This window comes from Stegostoma tigrinum, chromosome 12, assembly GCF_030684315.1.
Source record: "Stegostoma tigrinum isolate sSteTig4 chromosome 12, sSteTig4.hap1, whole genome shotgun sequence".
NCBI lineage: Eukaryota > Metazoa > Chordata > Chondrichthyes > Orectolobiformes > Stegostomatidae > Stegostoma > Stegostoma tigrinum.
The window spans coordinates 30,138,359-30,156,446 of NC_081365.1; the positions used below are offsets into that span (position 1 = coordinate 30,138,359).

At 38.3% G+C, this 18,088-nt stretch overlaps 1 protein-coding gene across 3 annotated transcripts in view; it reads left to right on the forward strand.

The window, feature by feature from the left end:
* cep97 (centrosomal protein 97) overlaps positions 1-17,785 on the forward strand; it is a 47,545-nt gene extending 29,760 nt beyond the window's left edge. For all 3 annotated transcript variants that reach the window (XM_048540911.2, XM_048540912.2, XM_059650253.1), the window contains 4 exons: positions 845-978; positions 6,350-7,130; positions 11,465-11,540; positions 13,498-17,785. In XM_048540911.2, the coding sequence (XP_048396868.2) occupies positions 845-978; positions 6,350-7,130; positions 11,465-11,540; positions 13,498-14,184 (1,678 nt within the window). In that variant the 3' untranslated portion in view covers positions 14,185-17,785. The remainder of the gene's footprint in view (positions 1-844; positions 979-6,349; positions 7,131-11,464; positions 11,541-13,497) is intronic.
* Positions 17,786-18,088: the final 303 nt, after the last annotated feature.

Sequence of the window (18,088 nt, forward strand, 5' to 3'; positions counted from 1 at the left end):
ATCACTCTGTTCCCCAAGACCAGTATGAAAATTTCATTAGGCCACTCCTGGTGTTTTTGTGCGCTGTTCTGGTTGCCATAGTATAGGAAGGAAATATTCTCTCTGCAGAAGAGATTCACTAGGATGTTATCTGCGCTATAGTGATTCAGCTATGAACAGACTGCTAGATAGGCCGGGGTAATTTTCCTAAGAGCAGAGAAAACTGAGGCGGAAAATCTGAGAGGTGTACAAGGCTCTGAGGGGCATAGACGGTGGAATTCGGGACCAACCTTTCCTCTTAGAGGGGATAATAACTAGGGGGCATAGTCTATAGATAAGGAGCTGGAGATGTACATGGCATTAGAGGAAAGAATTTTTCATCAAGAGGGTTGTGGGTATCTGGAACTCATTGCCTGAAAGGGTTATAGAGGCAGGAACCCTCAAGACATTGAGAACTTACTTGATGAGCACTTGAAACATAGCATATAAGGCTATGGATCAAGTTTGGAAGATATAATTACAATAGCTGGCCGTTTGATGACACGTGTGGATACTATGGGATGGGCTGTAAAAACTCTGATTCTATGACTGTACATCTGTATTCACTAATCCATGTGCTATCAGCTTTTTCATTTTAACCTTGTAGTTAAAATTCCCCCACTGAACTACTCTTATGTACCCACTCAAAAAGTCTTGCATCCTTTCTAGTGTGCAATGACTAGAACTAGGTGCAGTGTTCTAGCTGGGACTTAACCAGGCACTTCTGGAAGCTCGTTATGACTTGCCTGCTTTTGTAGTCAATGCCTGTGTTCCCAAAGCCCAAGACTTTGGGCAGCTTATTTTGTTTTCTTTTGTGTGATGTTAGGCTTCACCAAATGGAGCTCCTGGAGAAGCTTCAGAGTAGCAGCCATGTTTCACAGTCAAGTCCAACCCGAAAATTGTCATTTCAAAGTGAAAGCAACAGCCCAACTCAAAGTTGCAATGCCCATAATGTACAAGGTAAGAAGAATCCACGAATTTACAGTATAGTAGCTACAACTAACACAATGAAAAATGATTGAAGTACATTTGAATGTTTGGCTGTTCCATTTTATATGCACTAGGATGCAATGTTTTTGATTTTGAAATAGTTTATAACCCCTGTGTCTTTGGCATTTGATGTATTTTCTAAACCTTCAGGCAATGCACATATTGATTTGTAATATTTTGGGAATTTAATGTAATATAGGAGCTTTGCAGCAATCTTTTGGGTTTCCAGGTTAATTATTTCTGACAACACAACTTAAAATGATGTGATACCTAGTAGAAATAGAGCAAGCTGAATGAGAACGGCCTTTGATATGGTCACAGACAGTAGGCGCATGCATAAAGTTAGCCCATGTGCATTCAGGAAGCAAATAACTTTAAAAAGAGCACAAAGGATTATGATAACGTTAGTGTTTCAGATTGTAAGAAAGGAGAACATGGTGTTCTTCAAGGATCAGCATAATTTACATTAATCTTTTATACTGAGGAACTGAGTATCAGAATTTGCAGATGATGCCAAAGTGGGGTGAGGGGATGAATCCGAAATGGCATGTAATACACTATGAAACATTTTCCACTTAGAGCCAAGCTTTGTAATCAGCTTTAATAAATAAATGTGAAGTGATACAGATTGGTAGGGAAAACAGAAGTAACATCTACACATCAGGAAATATGAAACATGCAGTAGAAGAGCAAAGCAATCTGGGAACCATTGACAACACATCAAAAGTCAGCAAAACATTAAATATATGCAGTTAAGAATAGCCATAATCTAATCAAATGATGGAACAGACTCATGGGGTTAGACAATCCTTTGGTATTCTTATGCATTCTCTTGTGTCTCAGACAGGGCTATTGGAATGAATTAGATTAGCAGCATCAATTCTTGAAACGTTGAACTTCTCTGTTCTATGTATACTTTAGTCAGGAAGATGTGTTGATGGTTGGAAACATTGTGTCAATGCTTTGGGAAGAGTGGGAGGTAACTTAAATTGATGACATAGATTGGAGCAAATGTCTTTATATATGGCAATAAATTAAGAATAAGGACAACGAAGAGGCAAAGGAAAATAGGAAAAATGTATTTCTAAATGGCTCCTAGACAATCAATCCCTTAAGGGAGCTTCTGAATATACAACTGTCCTTGGTCAGCTGCTACCAACCTTTGCTCTTCTCTTTCTTTGAGCTATTTTAAGTTCCCCAGGCTCTAATATTTAGAAGCATTTTAAACTGAACTTCAAGGTAATTCCCAGTTTGGATATCATCTGACCACTTACTTTAAATGCTAATCCCCTGACTTGGTCATCTCTTTAAAGATCTTGATCTTTTCCAAACTTTGCTTCAAACTCCTAGACTTTTCAAAGCCACACTTGTGCTCTTGATCTACATTGGATTAAACCATAAGATTTTATTAGTCTGCAACTCTTCTCCCACTACTGTGAGGAATTTCTGCTTCCTCCCAGGCATTTCAGCTTCATTATGATCCTGGCCAGAAACTCCATACCTGAGTTGAAGTACTAACCTCTGCTCCTGGAATTTGGAGTGACCTAAATATCGCCGTATTTCTGCCCTGAATCCCACTGTGTACTTACCGAAACCTCATTCTTGGCAAAATTATCATCAGTACATCCTTTGAAACTGTATCCTCAAATGGCTCTGGACCTCACTTATTCAAAGATCAAAGAATCCTTACAATGTGGAAACAGGACCTTCAGCCCAACAAGTCAACACCGACCCTTCGTGCATCCCACCCAGACCCGTCCCCTGTGTAACCCACCTAATCTGCACATCCCTGAACAGTATGGGCAATTTAGCATAGCCAATCCATCTAGTCTGCACATCTTTGGACTGTGGGAGGAAACCCACGCAGACATGGGAACAACGTGCAAACTCCACACAGACAGTTGCCCAAGGGTGGAATCGAACCAGGGTCTCTGGCGCTGTGGTTAGCCTCACTGTTGTGCCCATTTAAAAATCTGCACTGTCATTAATGCTCCTTGCTGATGTATGTAAATGTTATTCCATCCCCAGACATCTGACTTTAACTCTGGATTCCCACCTAATGTCTCCAATCTGTTTCCTATTTATTTGTGGGGTTCTGCTTTGTAACCATGCCTATGTAGATTGCATTTCCCTGAAACTAGTCACATGTACATATTTGTAGCTACTCTGGATTCGACCCCATCACTTACATTTCCCCTTGTCCTGAACTTAGATTTTTGGTTTGTTTCTAATGCCTCCTCATTCCCTCTCCTGTGTTCACCTTGTCCAACTGTCCTTAGCACAACTTTTAATTAAATTCCTGACCAGCCAACTTCGTCCTGGTCCTCACGTTAATGGTTCGCTCTCCCCCTTCTCACCCTTCTCCCCACTATTCCCCCCCACTACTCACTCACTCCTTTCAAATTTGTTGCCATGATTTCTCAATAACTATCTCTTTTTGGTTCTCCATTGGCTCTGCAAGTTATCACTCCATCTCCAGCTTCCCTTTCTACTCCCTAGCCCTTGAATGTAGTGTTGCCACCCAAATTGATGCCCATCTTTCCCAAGACTGCATATTTGAATTCACTTGGATTTCTGACCATGGTCCTGTCGTAAGGCTGAAATGGTTATTAATAAAGTCATAAGCGACACTTTATTTGCTCAAAGCAAACTATCTTTATGACCTTCTTGGTCTGCCCACAGCCTTGACACTGATGATCTTTGTTATCTTCCTCCAAAGCCTTTCTGCTTTCACCCGGCTAGTTGGAATTGCACTTGTGTGGTTCCACTGTTATTTATTGTAGCCAGACTATTACTTGCAATAGCTTCTCTTCCCACTCCCTCATATAACTCTGCTATACCCAAACCATCAATTCTTGGATTGGGTATTCTGAAGGTGTGCGATGAGTGGCCAGAGGTTGTGGTCCACATGTGTACTAATAACATAGGCAGAAAGAGAGATGAGGTTCTGCAAAGTGAGTTAAGAAGGAAGTTGACAAGCGAGTCATCTCTGATTGTATTCTAGGAATTACTTCTTGTGCTACAGTCCAGTGAGACTTGGAATATGTGGCAAAAGAACTGGTATGGGAGGGAGGGCTTCAGGTGTGTGGATCCTGTACAAGAAGGACAGTGTGCCTCTAACTGGAGGGGCACCAATATCCTCGCAAGGACATTTGCTAGTGCCACTCAGGAGGGTTTAAAGTAGTCTGGTAAGGGTTTGGGAACCAGCGCAGTAGGTCAGCAAGTAAAATGAATGAGGAAGAATCTGAGTTTAAGGCCACTAAGACTAAGAGGAAGAACAGACAGGGGGAAGTAACTGATCACGGTGGGACTGTCAGTTTATGTTGCATTTGTTTTAAGCCTGTGATAAGGTCCCATGTGGTAGACTAATTAGTACAGTTAGATCATGTGGGATTCAGAATTAGCTTGCTAATTGGATACAAAATTGTCTTTACAGTAGGAAACATAGGCTGGCAGTGGAGGATTGTTTTTTGAACCTGAGGTCTGTGACCAGCTGTATTCTACAGAAGTCAGTGCTTGGTCCAGTTGTCTTTGCCATTTAAATAAATGATTTGGGTAAGAATATAGGATGCATGGTTAGTAAGTTCATGGATGACACAAAAATTGGTAGTATTGTAGACGATGAAGAAGGTAACCTAAGATAACAAAGAGACTTTGGTCAATTGGGTCAATGGGCTGAGGTTTGACAGATGGAGTTTAATTTGCATAAATGCAAGGTATTGCATTTTGATGAAACAAACAAAGGCAGGACTTATACAGTTAATGGTAGGGCCTTGGGTACTGTTGTAGAACAGAGACCTAGGGTTCAGGTACCTAATTCTTTGCAGTTTGGGTCACAGGTAGACAGGGTGGTTAATAAGGCATTTAGCATGCTTGCCTTCGTTGCTCAGACCTTGAGTATAGGAGTTGGGATGTCATGTTGAGCTTGTACAGAACATTGGTGAGGCTTCTTCTGGAGTACTGTGTGCCATTCTGGTTGCCCTGTTATAGGAAGGATATTATTAAACTAGAGAGGATTCAGAAAAGATTTACCAGGATGTTTGCTGGGATTGGAAGGTTTGAGTTATAAAAATAGGCTGGGACTTTTGAACTGGAGCGTAGGAGGTTGAGGGGAGGCCTCATAGAAGTGAATAAAATCATGGGAGACATAGATATGGTGAATTGCCAAGGCCTATTCCCCTAAGATGGGGGAATTAAAACTAGGAGGCATATTTTTAAGTTGAGAAGAGAGATTTAACAGGGACATGAGGGGTAACTTTTTTTTTACAGCATGGTTGGTATGTGGAATGAACTGCCAGAGTAAGTGATAGATGTAGCTGCAGTTAGGTTGTTTAAAAGATCAGAGATAATGGGAACTGCAGATGCTGGAGAATCCAAGATAACAAAGTGTGAAGCTGGATGAACACAGCAGGCCAAGCAGCATCTCAGGAGCACAAAAGCTGACGTTTCGGGCCTAGACCCTTCATCAGAGCTCGATGAAGGGTCTAGGCCCGAAACGTCAGCTTTTGTGCTCCTGAGATGCTGCTCGGCCTGCTGTGTTCATCCAGCTTCGCACTTTGTTATCTTGTTTAAAAGATGTTTGGATAAGTACACCAATAGGAAATGCTTGGAGGGATATGGGCCAAACACATGACCATAGGACTAGTTTAGTTTAAGAACAAGGTTGGCATTGACCAGTTGAGCTGAAGGATCTGGCTCCATGATCCCTGTGGTACCCTACAAGTCAGTAAAGGCCACGTGGAAAAAGATCTGTTTATTCCTCCTCTGTTTTCTGTCTAGCAACTAGTTTTCTATCCATGTCAGTATCGTACTTCCAATCCCATGTTTAGTTTTGTGTACTAATCCCTTAGGTAAAACTTTTATTGAAAGAATGTTTTCAGCATGTAGTTAAAGCAGTAATGTGTATTAATTGTTAGATTAAGAGAAAATGGTGTGTCTTTGATGTGATGTAACTACATACTAAGTAATATGCAATAAACCTTGTACTGTTTATCAAGATTGAGTTCGTCTCCTGTCTCGGGTATCAAGTGGGCATTTTTCCCACAAGTTATTAGTAGCCTAGTCTAATATCACTAAGAATGATCGATGGCAGTGAATCTACCCAAGATATTGCAAAATTATATCTAACATCGGGATAGGGACTGTGGTGAAGACTTTGTCGGTTGAAACATGCTGGTAGCGGCGACCTCCACTGCTTCATTTTATAAGAACAGAAACCAAACATGACTGTTTCCCTTGAGCAGAATTGATGTGAAGGAATATGAGTTTTTACAGCATTGCTTTAAAGAAACTTTGTTTACATGTTACAAAGTTAAATTTCTTTTGTTTTGTTATCTTGTAGAACATGTAATTCGAATTAACGCATGGGTTGGTGCAAGTGACCTTGGAGACCAATGTCAAACTGTCGAGCAGTTCTCATCAAGACAGACTGTAGGGTCTTGTCAGAGTGAGCTCTTATTGGAGGATATCCAGACTGATGAGGACAAGCTTAATTGCAGTCTTCTCTCTTCAGAATCTACATTTATGCCTGTAACCAATGCAATGTCTCCTCTTTCACCTTCCAGCGATCAAAGGCTTCCTGGACGTATTCTAGCTGTAGAAGCTGATGTGTCATCGTTGCATTTGGAAACTGGGGATATGCATGAGGATAGTGATGATCAAAAATATCAGAGGGCTGCAAGAAGAACAGAAAACTATGTAGGATGGGTGGAAAAAGCCATTTCCAAAAGTGAAGAAGAGAATGACAGCAAATTGTTCCATGTATCCAGTCCAATGAAATCATGTGTAAATGTTAGTACAAGTGTAAACAACTGCTTGGAGTCAGCTGCATTATCAAAAGAGCACAGTTTGCTGGACAACAGATTGCCCAAATGCCCATCAGTGGAAGTTGACCAGAAGATGATAGGAGAAGACTCAAAGCCAGATAAGTCTGGCTCATCTGAAAGAGTTGAGCCAAACCCAGAATTTCTAAATCAAATTAATAAAGCAGCCGTAAAGATTCAAGCACTCTGGCGAGGATTCTATACCAGGAACTGTGATAAAAAGGCAAAGGAAATACGTTGTGAAATCCGGCTGCGTAGGATGCAACAACATATACAATACTTAACTGAAGAAGTAATCAGGTGAAATATTTGAGAGGGAGGGGTTCTTTCTGAGAATTCTGTTTTAAATATACCTGACTTAATCAAGCTCAGATTTAAACCTAAGAACTGATGTAGCATGAATTGCCATTTGTAGATGAGAGTTTTATCACCTAGGTGTAGATCTATTGCCTAATTTCATTGTTGAAAGGTCTGACTCAACATTTTAGACAATGCCTCTGAGGGCTAGATTCCCCAAGATACAACTCTATGACTAAGTAAAAATGGTTTCTTTCTACGTACCCTATTTATTCCATTTAATAACTTTAGAACTCTGGTCAAACCCTTTGTCTTTTAATTTCCAGGGACTATGACGTTAGTTTGTTTAATCTTTCTTTGTAATTTAACCCTTTATCATTTTGGTAAATGTACATTGTACTCCTTTTGAAATTAACATACCTTATCTAAGGTTTAATGCCCAGAATTGTTCACAGGACACCAGCACTGGACAAAGTAGAGCTTGGTATAGCTGTAGCATCACTTCTACTCCTGGATTCTTGTCCTCAATAAATAGAGGTCAATATCGCATAAACATTTTGGATCACTTTTCATGACATTTTAAGTGAGACATACCTGGGACCCTAAGTCTTTTTGGTTCCCGCTGTTCCTCACTTTTCATTCTTTGGGAAATACTTTATTGCATTCTAATTGGGTCCTTGAACATGGCCCTTTCGCCCACCTTGTCTGCATTGACCATGATGCTATCTAAACTAATCTCATCTGCCTCATATGGTCTGCCTGTGTTCTCTGCCTGTTCAAGTGTCTGTCTAAATGCTGCTTAAGCTTTGCTATTGTATCTGCTTCTACCACCTCCCCTGGCAGCATGTTCCAGGCACTTACTGCCATATGTGTTTTCTCAAAAAAACCTTGCCTCACGCATTTCCTTCATTTTCCCCTCTAACCTTAAACCTTTTCCGCCAAGTATTTGCTGATCCACAGTGAGTTGGTCATAGAAGACAGAGGGTAGTTGTGGACATCTAAGAACAGTGGTGTTCCAGAAGGATCATTATTGCGACCTCTACTTTTACTATATCTAAATAGGTGAAAATGTAAGAGATCTGATTGGTAAGTTTGCAAACAGCACAAAACTTGGTGGAGTTATGAAAAGTGCAGAAGGTTATCAAAGGATACGGCAGGATTTATATAGGTCAGTTGGAAAGTTGGGCAGTGAAATGACTGTGTGTAATCAGGACAAATGTGAGGTGATGCATTTCGGGAGATGAAGTGCAAGTGGAAAGTATACAATAAATGGCAGGACCCATAGGAGCATTGACATAGGGAGGGGTCTTAGGGTGCCAGTCCATAGTTCCCTGAAAATGGCAACGCAAGTGAATAACATGGTTAAAAAAAGCCTGAAATATGCTTGCCTTGAAGAGAAATCACCAGACTCAAATGTTAACTTTGCTTTCTTCCCATAGATGCTACCAGAACCTGCTGTGTTTTGTCAGCAATTATTTTGTAGGATGGGAACAAAACTGTTCACAGTATTCCAGCTGTGATCTGATTAGCACCTTGTATAGTTTTAGCAAGCGTGCCCTACTTTAATATTCCATTCCCTTTGAAAAAAAGCTAGCAATCCATTCGTTTCCCCTACCACCCACTGAATTCATATCGTCGCTTTTTGTGATTCATGCATAAAGAACTCAAAGCCCACTGTGCTGCAACCTTCTGAGTCTCTTCATTGAAATTTCTGCCATTTCCCCAACATCATATTCCATCTACCAAGTTTTTGCCCAATCACCCAACTGCTTGCCTTCGTTAGTTGGGCATTGAGTATTAAAGTCAGCAAGTAATGTTGCAGCTGTGTAAAATTTTAGTTAGGACACAATTGGTGTATTATGTTCAGTTCTAGTGGCCATACTGTAGAAAAGATGTGGAGGCTTTGAAGATACAGAGAGATTTACTCGTATGTTGCTTGAATTGGAGTGTATTAGCTTTAGGGAAATTTTTGATAAACATGGGTTGTTTTACCTAGAGCATCAGAGGCTGAGGGGAGACCTGATAGAAGTATATAAAATTGAGAGTTATGGATATGATGGATAGTCAGTCTGTGAATGAACTCACATTTGTCTACATTAAAATCCTTTTGCACAATCACTTGCTCAATTAATATCTCTTCATAAATTTATACTTGCATTTAATCTGCTTACACTGCCACTGATTTTTGTGGTTATCATAAACTTGGATGTGTAACTTTTTACTACCCTTTTATGTCGATCATTCTGGATGTGAGTTTGCTCACTGAGCCGGAAGGTTATTTTTTAGCTGTACTTCCTACATGAATGCCTGAGGAAACAGGTACTACCTAAATGTCTCAAATACAAACCTCCCCTTAACACCCCACTAGCCAAATGATCAATGATGCCCACAATAGACTCCATAAAAACTAAGCTTCCAGCTCAGCGAGCAAACTCACATCCAGAACCTCAACCTGAGCTACAAATCTTCTCAAAATGTAGATCATTAAAACATTTAGTGAATTATTGTGGTCTAAAGTAGACCCTTTGCCGAGGACTCGCAACACATCGTTTCAATTGGAGTAGTTGGTCTTTGTTGCTGCTCTTTGTCCCTAGATACAATTTTCTAACAGGTCTGTACCAGTCTACAATGCTAAATTTTAACTTTTAATTAAGTATTTTATGAAGGACATTATCAAATGTCTCTTTGAAAGTCCATATGAGTGACTAGGTTTACTAGGTAGATGTAAATCCAGCCCAATTTCTAGTAATTTTCCAACAACTGGTATTGGATAATTGGTGCATCATGATCTATTTTCTTCTGTCTTGAAAAGTACAGTAATGAGCAATTTTCCAATATGAAGGATGGCTCCCAAACAAGTGAACTTTGAAAGATTAAAGGCATTTATTTGCAATATATAACGCATATATCTGACTTGAATGAAGGAAGTGAATGCACTTTCACCAGGTTCGTGGGTAACACAAGAATAAATTGGAAGGCACGTGGTGAGAACTATTGAGTCTATGAAAGATATAAAGCAGTTGGATGATTGGGCAAAAACTTGCTAGATGGAATATGATGTTGGGGAAATGGCAGAAATTTCAATGGAGAGACTCAGAAGCTTGCAGCACAGTGGGCTTTGAGTTCTTTATGCATGAATCACAAAAAGCGACGATATGAATTCAGTGGGTAGTAGGGGAAATGAATGGATTGCTAGCTTTTTTTCAAAGGGAATGGAATATTAAAGAAGGGCACTCTTGCAAAAACTATACAAGGTGCTAATCAGATCTCAGCTGGAATACTGTGAACAGTTTTGTTCCCATCCTACAAAATAATTGCTGACAAAACACAGCAGGTTCTGGTAGCACCTATGGGAAGAAAGCAAAGTTAACATTTTCGAGTCTGGTGATTTCTCTTCAGTACATTCCCCTAGTCTAAGGTAAAATATTACTGGCAGCAGAAATGATCCAGAGAAGGTTCATAAGCTTCATTCTGAGTATAGAGAAATTTTTTTGAGGAGACGTTGAATAGGCTGGACATGTACTCCTGTGCAGAATAAGAGAAGTCCTTATTGAAACATACAAGATTCTAATGAAGTTACAGAGTAGATTGTTTCCCGTAGTGGGAAAGTCTAGGCCAGGGAGGACATAATCTTGATTAAGGAGTCACCAATTAAGACAAATGAAGAACCTCTTCTGAGTGTAGTGAATCTGTGGAATTCTTTACCACGGAGAATTGTTAAGACTAGGTCATTAAGAATGTTTAAGGTTGAGAAAGGCAGATTTTTAGTTGCTGAAGAATCAAAATTCATGGAGCTAAAGCAGGACACTGTGGATTATCAGATCAACCATGATCTCATTGAATGACGGCAGGCTCAAGGAGCTGAGTGCCCTATACCTGCTGCTTTGCCTTATGGCCTACCATCAGTCCGTATGCAATATGCTCACATAATTTCAAATCCTGGGATGAAAACCATCTAGTATTTGGAATTTGTCAATTTTTAGTGCATTATTTCCTTGATTTTTATTTTGCTTACATTAATTTTGTTAAGTTTAGTCTCACTGGATTGTGCCATGTTGTGAATTTTGCATAGTAGAAGAAAAGTAATCGTTTTCATTGGCAATATCACTGTTATTCAATTTGAAGGGCTCTGAATCTATGAGAAGTGTCAGAATCTTTAAAAGGAAACCGCTGAAGAGGAAGTGAGAAGAAGTTTTTTTTTCCATTTGCCTTCATCCTCTCCCTCATCAATATGCCCTCAACAACCTGCATACTCTTTGTTACACTCCCTACCTCTTGAATATGTTCTTTCCAAAAATGTTTCAACCTTCTTTTGATCTATGTTGGACCTTTTGTAGATGGAGAAAAGAATGTGAAGAAGAACGTATGCAAAGGATGGTGCAAGAAGAAGCTGTAAGGTTTTTATGGAACCAGGTAACTTCCATTGGTGCTTGTGGCTCAATGAACTTTCTGATCACAAAAATAAGTGAATCTATTCTCAGTAGTAACTGTGTTTTTGAAAAGTGAATATTACAGGTGAAGAGCTATGGCACATTGCACATCACACCAAAATTGCAATAAGTAAGAAAGCAAAACTCATATTTCCAATAATCAAAGTAGGATTAAAAAATTGGAAATGATTAGACAAGTACGCCATTGCTGCTTCTTTGAGGAAGGATCTGGTTAATGTAGAAGCTTGAGATAATTAACTTAAAATATAAATGTCATCTCTGGTTAAAAAGCATTCATATCTTAAAATAGGTTTGTGGGGTACTGTGGTAGTGGAAGCTTCAGGACCTGCAAATATTTAGTCAAAAGCAGACAATGACAAACTGTTAAAATGGTTGCCAAGGGGTGTCTCGTGAAGTTTGCAACTCAAGACAGTCATGATCTGAGAAAGTTCCAAACTGCATTTATAGTGATTTGGAGTACTCTCCCTTGAACTGATGTACATACACAGCATTCCTTGTGGAATTTCATGCCATTGTTGAAATCTGTCCGAAAACACCAGGACAAAGTGTTCCTAGATTCTGTCCCCAAATTTACAGTGTAACAAGGGAGAGCTGACCAGACTAGCTATCCACACCTTTAAATGTGAAAGACTACCTTCTGGTGAATGTCACTTCAGCAACACATCAACTAAATAGTTGACGTTCTTGATGGCCTTCATTTGTTGGACAATTTTAAATGTCCTTTTACTGCTGGAAAAGAAACAGTCTTTAAACTTACCAGTTAGTTTATTTCACTGTTTGTCTTTTACTCATTTACTGATGTGCTTCATCTGCTGTGTGTCGGATACAATTACTGTCTTGACAAATTAACATTGGAAGTTTCCACTGTAAATGTGGATGTAAGACTTTACAATAGCAATACAAAAATTTTTAAACGGGGTCTGAATTGTACCACTTGCTTTGAAAGCAAAATACTTGATTGTTGACTCCATGTGCTACATCACTGAAATTTAACTGGTACATTACGCTGCCTCCTTAAAATTTTCAAAAGCTAGCATTGTATTTGTGTCTCTGTGGCCACTTAACTGGTCCATTTTAAAATCAAAGCTTGCGCCCTAGTGTAATGTTCATCATTGTCTGTATTCCATCTTAAAGTCACCCAAAAGTGATTACAACTGAGGAGGTAGAGATCTATGAATAGTTTCTCCCTTGGATCACAACAGTTCTGATGGCCTAAATGTCTGAAACCTCCTTTCTTCAATCTTTTTATAATTGGTCTGATAAACTCTGGCAGTACTGATACAGCAGCAGTAGGTCTTAGCCAATCCATAATCAGTTGTCTTTCCTGTTTTCAACATCCTGTTCTTTGTAACTATTTAACAAGCACATTAACACTGTCTCTGCTTTATTCTCAGAGGCCTGCATCAATACCAGGATCTGTTTGAAGACTCCAAATAGAAAACTATTCCACTTGGAGAGAACTTCTTTTGTTTCCCCATTAACATGAATACTCTGGGTTCAGAGCTGCCAAACAGAAATTGCAGGTTCATTCAACCCCACTGTAATTAGCTTTCTATTTACTCTTTGGTCCTTACTAGATTCCAAATAGTTGCCATTGTCATTGTCAAGAAACTGAATAACCTTTCTGAATACTCACCAGCCCACTTTGGTTGCACAAAAGCAATTAGTCTTTCCCATCAAATGAGTCATCACATAAGTTAGAAATAGGTTTAAAATTTTAACAAGTGACCTGACCCGACCCAACCCAACCCACTTGTTCTTGAGCGTTAGCGTTCAGCCCAATAAATAAGTGAATGGAAATTTATAATGTTAAATGTACAAAATATATGTGTGCATTTAATCTTACAGATTTCAGAAAAGCTATTTATGTGGCATATTTTCATTCTAGTCTTTCAGGGCTGTTCTTTTCCTTTTTGCAGGTTCGGAGCCTCCAAGAATGGCAAATATGCATGACTCAGAAGCAGAATGGAGCATTGCAGCCCCATGCTAAAGAATCCGTTTCCCCACAGCATACGTTTATTCATTCATTTGAAGGCACACCACAGTCCTTTCTCTTGAATGACCACCCGAATCCTACTTCTGGACAAGATACTCACTTGGGATGTTCGTTGCAAGAATTTCCTGATTCTGGCTTTCAGTCCTCAGCCATCACCCGTAATTGTCTCCAAGATTCCTTGAATTCTCGTCGGAGTTCTTCAACAGGGAGCACAAACACAGTTGTAGAAGTCCCCTGCGTTGTTACAAAAGATTACGAGTGTTTGACTGAGGAGTTCAAGGAGCCAGAAACCCTAGATTCCAGCCGCACACCCAGTAGTAAAGAAAACTCGGATAACAGTGAGCAGGACAGCAGTCTTATACAGCAGTATCTTAATTCATTAAGGCAACTGGATGCCGAAGATGATGAACCAAATTTTAGCAGGAGGACAGAATGCAGTTCACAAGAATGTGGTACTGTGAACAATGTTCATGAATCCCTTTGTGGTGCTCAAATTCAAATGTCTGGTGATTGTAATACCAAGTTTCCAGAAGTGGCTGTCATTGAAACTGACATTGTGGACTGTATAGATGTACAAGGAAAAATTCATGAACTAATCCCAAAGCATTGAGTAGATGCCAATAACTAGTTAACTATTCAGTTAAGAACAGTGCTGATAAGGTCATTTTTTTTTGACAATATGCATATTAACGTGAAAGCAATATATGAAGACATAGAAATATTCACGCTGAAAAATACTCCATTCAGAAATGAAATATTACTGTGATAGTTACAGTTTATTTCTTTCAAAAGCTCTTAGAATGTGATTTACATAAAATATTAACAATTAATTATTTAGATTTTCTTGTCAACATTCCAGAGCAATGATTTTCAGCCTACAATCTTAAAATTTTTTGAATGGTTTTTATTTTCTGAAGAATAACACTTACTCTCTTCCGTCAGTGTACTGAGACATTCACAATTCCTGGTTCAAAATCTACACATCTCTGCACACCACCTGTTGGCATGATAGCATGTCCAAGATTATTCCATTCCTGTATGACATATGATAGTGGCGAATTTGCATACCACACTGGCAAAACTTATGTAGCAGCAATCTAGAATGTCATCAATTTGCTAACTTGTTTCTGTTAGTCGTCTTTATTGATGGAAATATGTTCTTCACCATTGCAACAATGTTATTTATGGTGCGAGGTGATGCTCATGACGGACTGATTTAGCACTACTCTGCCAAGAAGAGATTATGTTATTGTAGTTTTGACAGATTTCTGCAACCATAATTTCTCTCACATTCTAATTTACACTGTTAGTAGACCTGTTTTTGTATCCCAAGGATTCTAATTCTTGAACCGTTGATAGACAACCTATAATCAGCTAATCAAAAGCTAAAATAATATATAAGTAGCTATAATGGAGTTTTCTTTTAAATATGAAACCGCAAGCAGTTAATTGTGTATTTGGTAAGTGTGCATTTCTTTACTATTGTGGAATAATTTATTTGCCTGTCCTTGGGAGAGAGTAAACTTTATTGGGCCTGCAAACCAAACATTAATGAAGTTGACTAAATACATTGCAGATATGGTTCTGAATTGAAAACCATTCGATTTCGAATTGTACTAAAAGCTAATGTGAGACATTACAATAGAATTCAGCATTTCTTTAACCAGCTCATTGCGCATGACCATTATTCCTTAATCTTCCATGTGTCTGTGAGCATCCAGTGAAGACAAAACCAAGCTGAACTGTGATGTCAAGTAATTAACCAAACTGTTGTTACCTAGCATCACATATAAAATTAACTTTGACTTGTCAAAGCCTGCAAAATATATCTTGTATTGTATTGTGTTATGCTGTCAGTGATAACATTATGAGCAATTAACTTACTGGAGAACTACTTCTGTGAAATTATAACAAAAATGAAAACAAAACAGGTTGCTATGCCTGTACTATTCTATCTTATGTGTAACCATGTGGTTCGGAGCAATTCCTTTGAACTTCATTGTACATTTAGATGTGTGGCATGGAATGGGCTACTGATCTGAGGTTTATTTGCAGCTGAACTTGTATATAGAGACTAAAGCTGAAGAAAATGTTACTAACACTGGAAAAAGTTACATCCCTTATATGAGTGATTTATTGTGTCATTTTATGTAATGAATATATGAATGCTTATATTTGGATTATTGATATTATGCATGAAACATATCCTCGATACTTCGAAGTAGTTTCTAGTGAAAGTTATGACAAATAATAACTAACCACTAAGATATGCATGTACCTCTTGCTCAAAAACATCGCATTTTTCAACCAAATTGCATTTTACAAAAGCAGTGTAAAGAAAGGAAATTATATCCAAGCGATTAAGTATTAAGTGACCATTTGACTTTAGCGTAACCTGGGTGCACATCTTTTTAGTGGCAATTTTTACACTTCCAAATGATGCAAAGTTCTTTTTGGCCTTTGCTTATTTTGGTTCAAGGATGAATATCTGTAAGAAATATGCATTTAAAATTTATGAACCCTAATAATGTCTGTGCCACATGTAAGAATTGTTAACTATATGGGTTGGGGGAAAGGTGGAGAAAAGAATTGGGGTGAGCAAACTGATAAGTCACAGAATTCCCAATCTTACATGTGGAAGTTTTTATGTTCTTACTGTCATTGCTTTAACCTGTAGGGATTTGAAATCTGGTTCAAATTTACTTATTCTTGGAACAAGTGCATAGTCTTCAGATTTGTTTGTACTGGAGTAAAAATGCTCTGCAGCATGCACTGAAGACAAAGATTATGATAATTGAATTCCACAAAGGTCAGTATCTCTCCAAATCAATATTTTTGCAATAACCATCTTTCTGCCTTTTTCAAGCTTTGTGTTTTACATGTATAATACACTGTTTTGTTGATGTGAGAACTTTTGAAATGCAGTTATTTGTTAATCAAATTTAAGTTACCTCATCTGTACAGTAATACACCTTTTGCTTTGCTTTTTAAAACAAATTTTCTTTGTGGTTGACGGGATAGCAGGAACTGATTTGTCACTGTAAGCAGTTTCGTTAACCTTCATTTGTACATAAAGCTTTCTCAGTACTGTCAGATGTCAATTTTATTTGTAACAAAATGTAAATAAAGCCTGTAGACCATAACCTAATGTTTTAGAATAGAGCTGATAAGATTTACAAGCAGTTGAGGTTCACAAGCAATTTGTGAATTTGCAGAAGTATTTTATATCCTGGTCCGAGAATGAGATCTTTGACTTTAGCCTGTGTGTGTGTGTGTGTGTGTGTGTGTGTGTGTGTGTGTGTGTGTATATCTGTTAGATATATACTTTTTATTACCCACTGAAAACCATCTTCCCCATGAATTATCTGAAGTGGTTTCTTATTTTGTAGAGACAAAAATAGGGGGAAATTGACAACTGCAACAAATTGACATCAACATGTGAGTTCCATCAGTTGAAAAGCATAAATGAATTACTGTTTTAGAAATTCATTTTGTAACGATGGGTCTCCACCTAAAAGTCAACTTTCCTGAATTTTAGGACCCTCCATTTTGGCATGTTAATTTGAAAATCAAGAGAGAATCAATTTGATATTGCATTGAGTAGAATCTGGGCCAGACTTAAATTCACCATTAAACAAAAAAACCCAAAGAACTGTAGATGCTGAAAATCAGAAACAAAACCGAAATTGCTGGAAAAGCTTGACAGGTTTGGAGAGAAAGAGGTGTTAATGGTTTGGCTCCATTGACCCTTCTTTGTTTTGCTCTATGTTCTTAATTTCCCATTGTTTTGACAAATTTAGCCATGTAATCTGATAATCTGGCCAATGAACAAAATTGAGATCAAAGCCCAAATTATCTCTTGATGGCAGTTAATTATGTTGAAACAGTTGATTAGTTGGAGCACTATCCCAGGAATCTAATGGAACAAAGTTAGTGATTTAAGAAAAAATATATTCTTGAGCAGAATTGAAGTCTGTGGCACAATTTAATCCTGAGTAATTTCAATATGACCTACCAAATTTAGATGTTGTTTAGTCTGGACAGGAACAGCGTGCTTTCACCAAAAGCCTGTCACAATTAACCACCGGCCAAAAAAATTATTTTGTATGTAAGTGTAAACTATTGTTTCTATATTTGAAGGGCAAGTTTGTGGTCTAATTTATTGTTTGTTTACATTATATTTATTTGAATACTTTGGTACTTTTTTTGTATACCGGTTTAATACTTAATAAAATGAGTTTTCAAGCATCTGAGTAAAATTTTGCAAAAGTTTGTCATTTGATTTTCACCCATTTTGTGATCTGAATCTTTTCTGCATTTACATAATGAAAGCTTTGTCAGAATTTGAAGAATTATGGTGGGAACTTGAAATATTTTAATTCTGTCCATTGGAATAGGAAAACAGTAATGTATTTATAGCCTTTAATCTTCTGTTGAATAGTCAGCTGCAGTGTTTCAGCCGAGTTTATTTATATTGAAGTGGTGAATGAATTTACCTGACCTTTGTGTTTGTA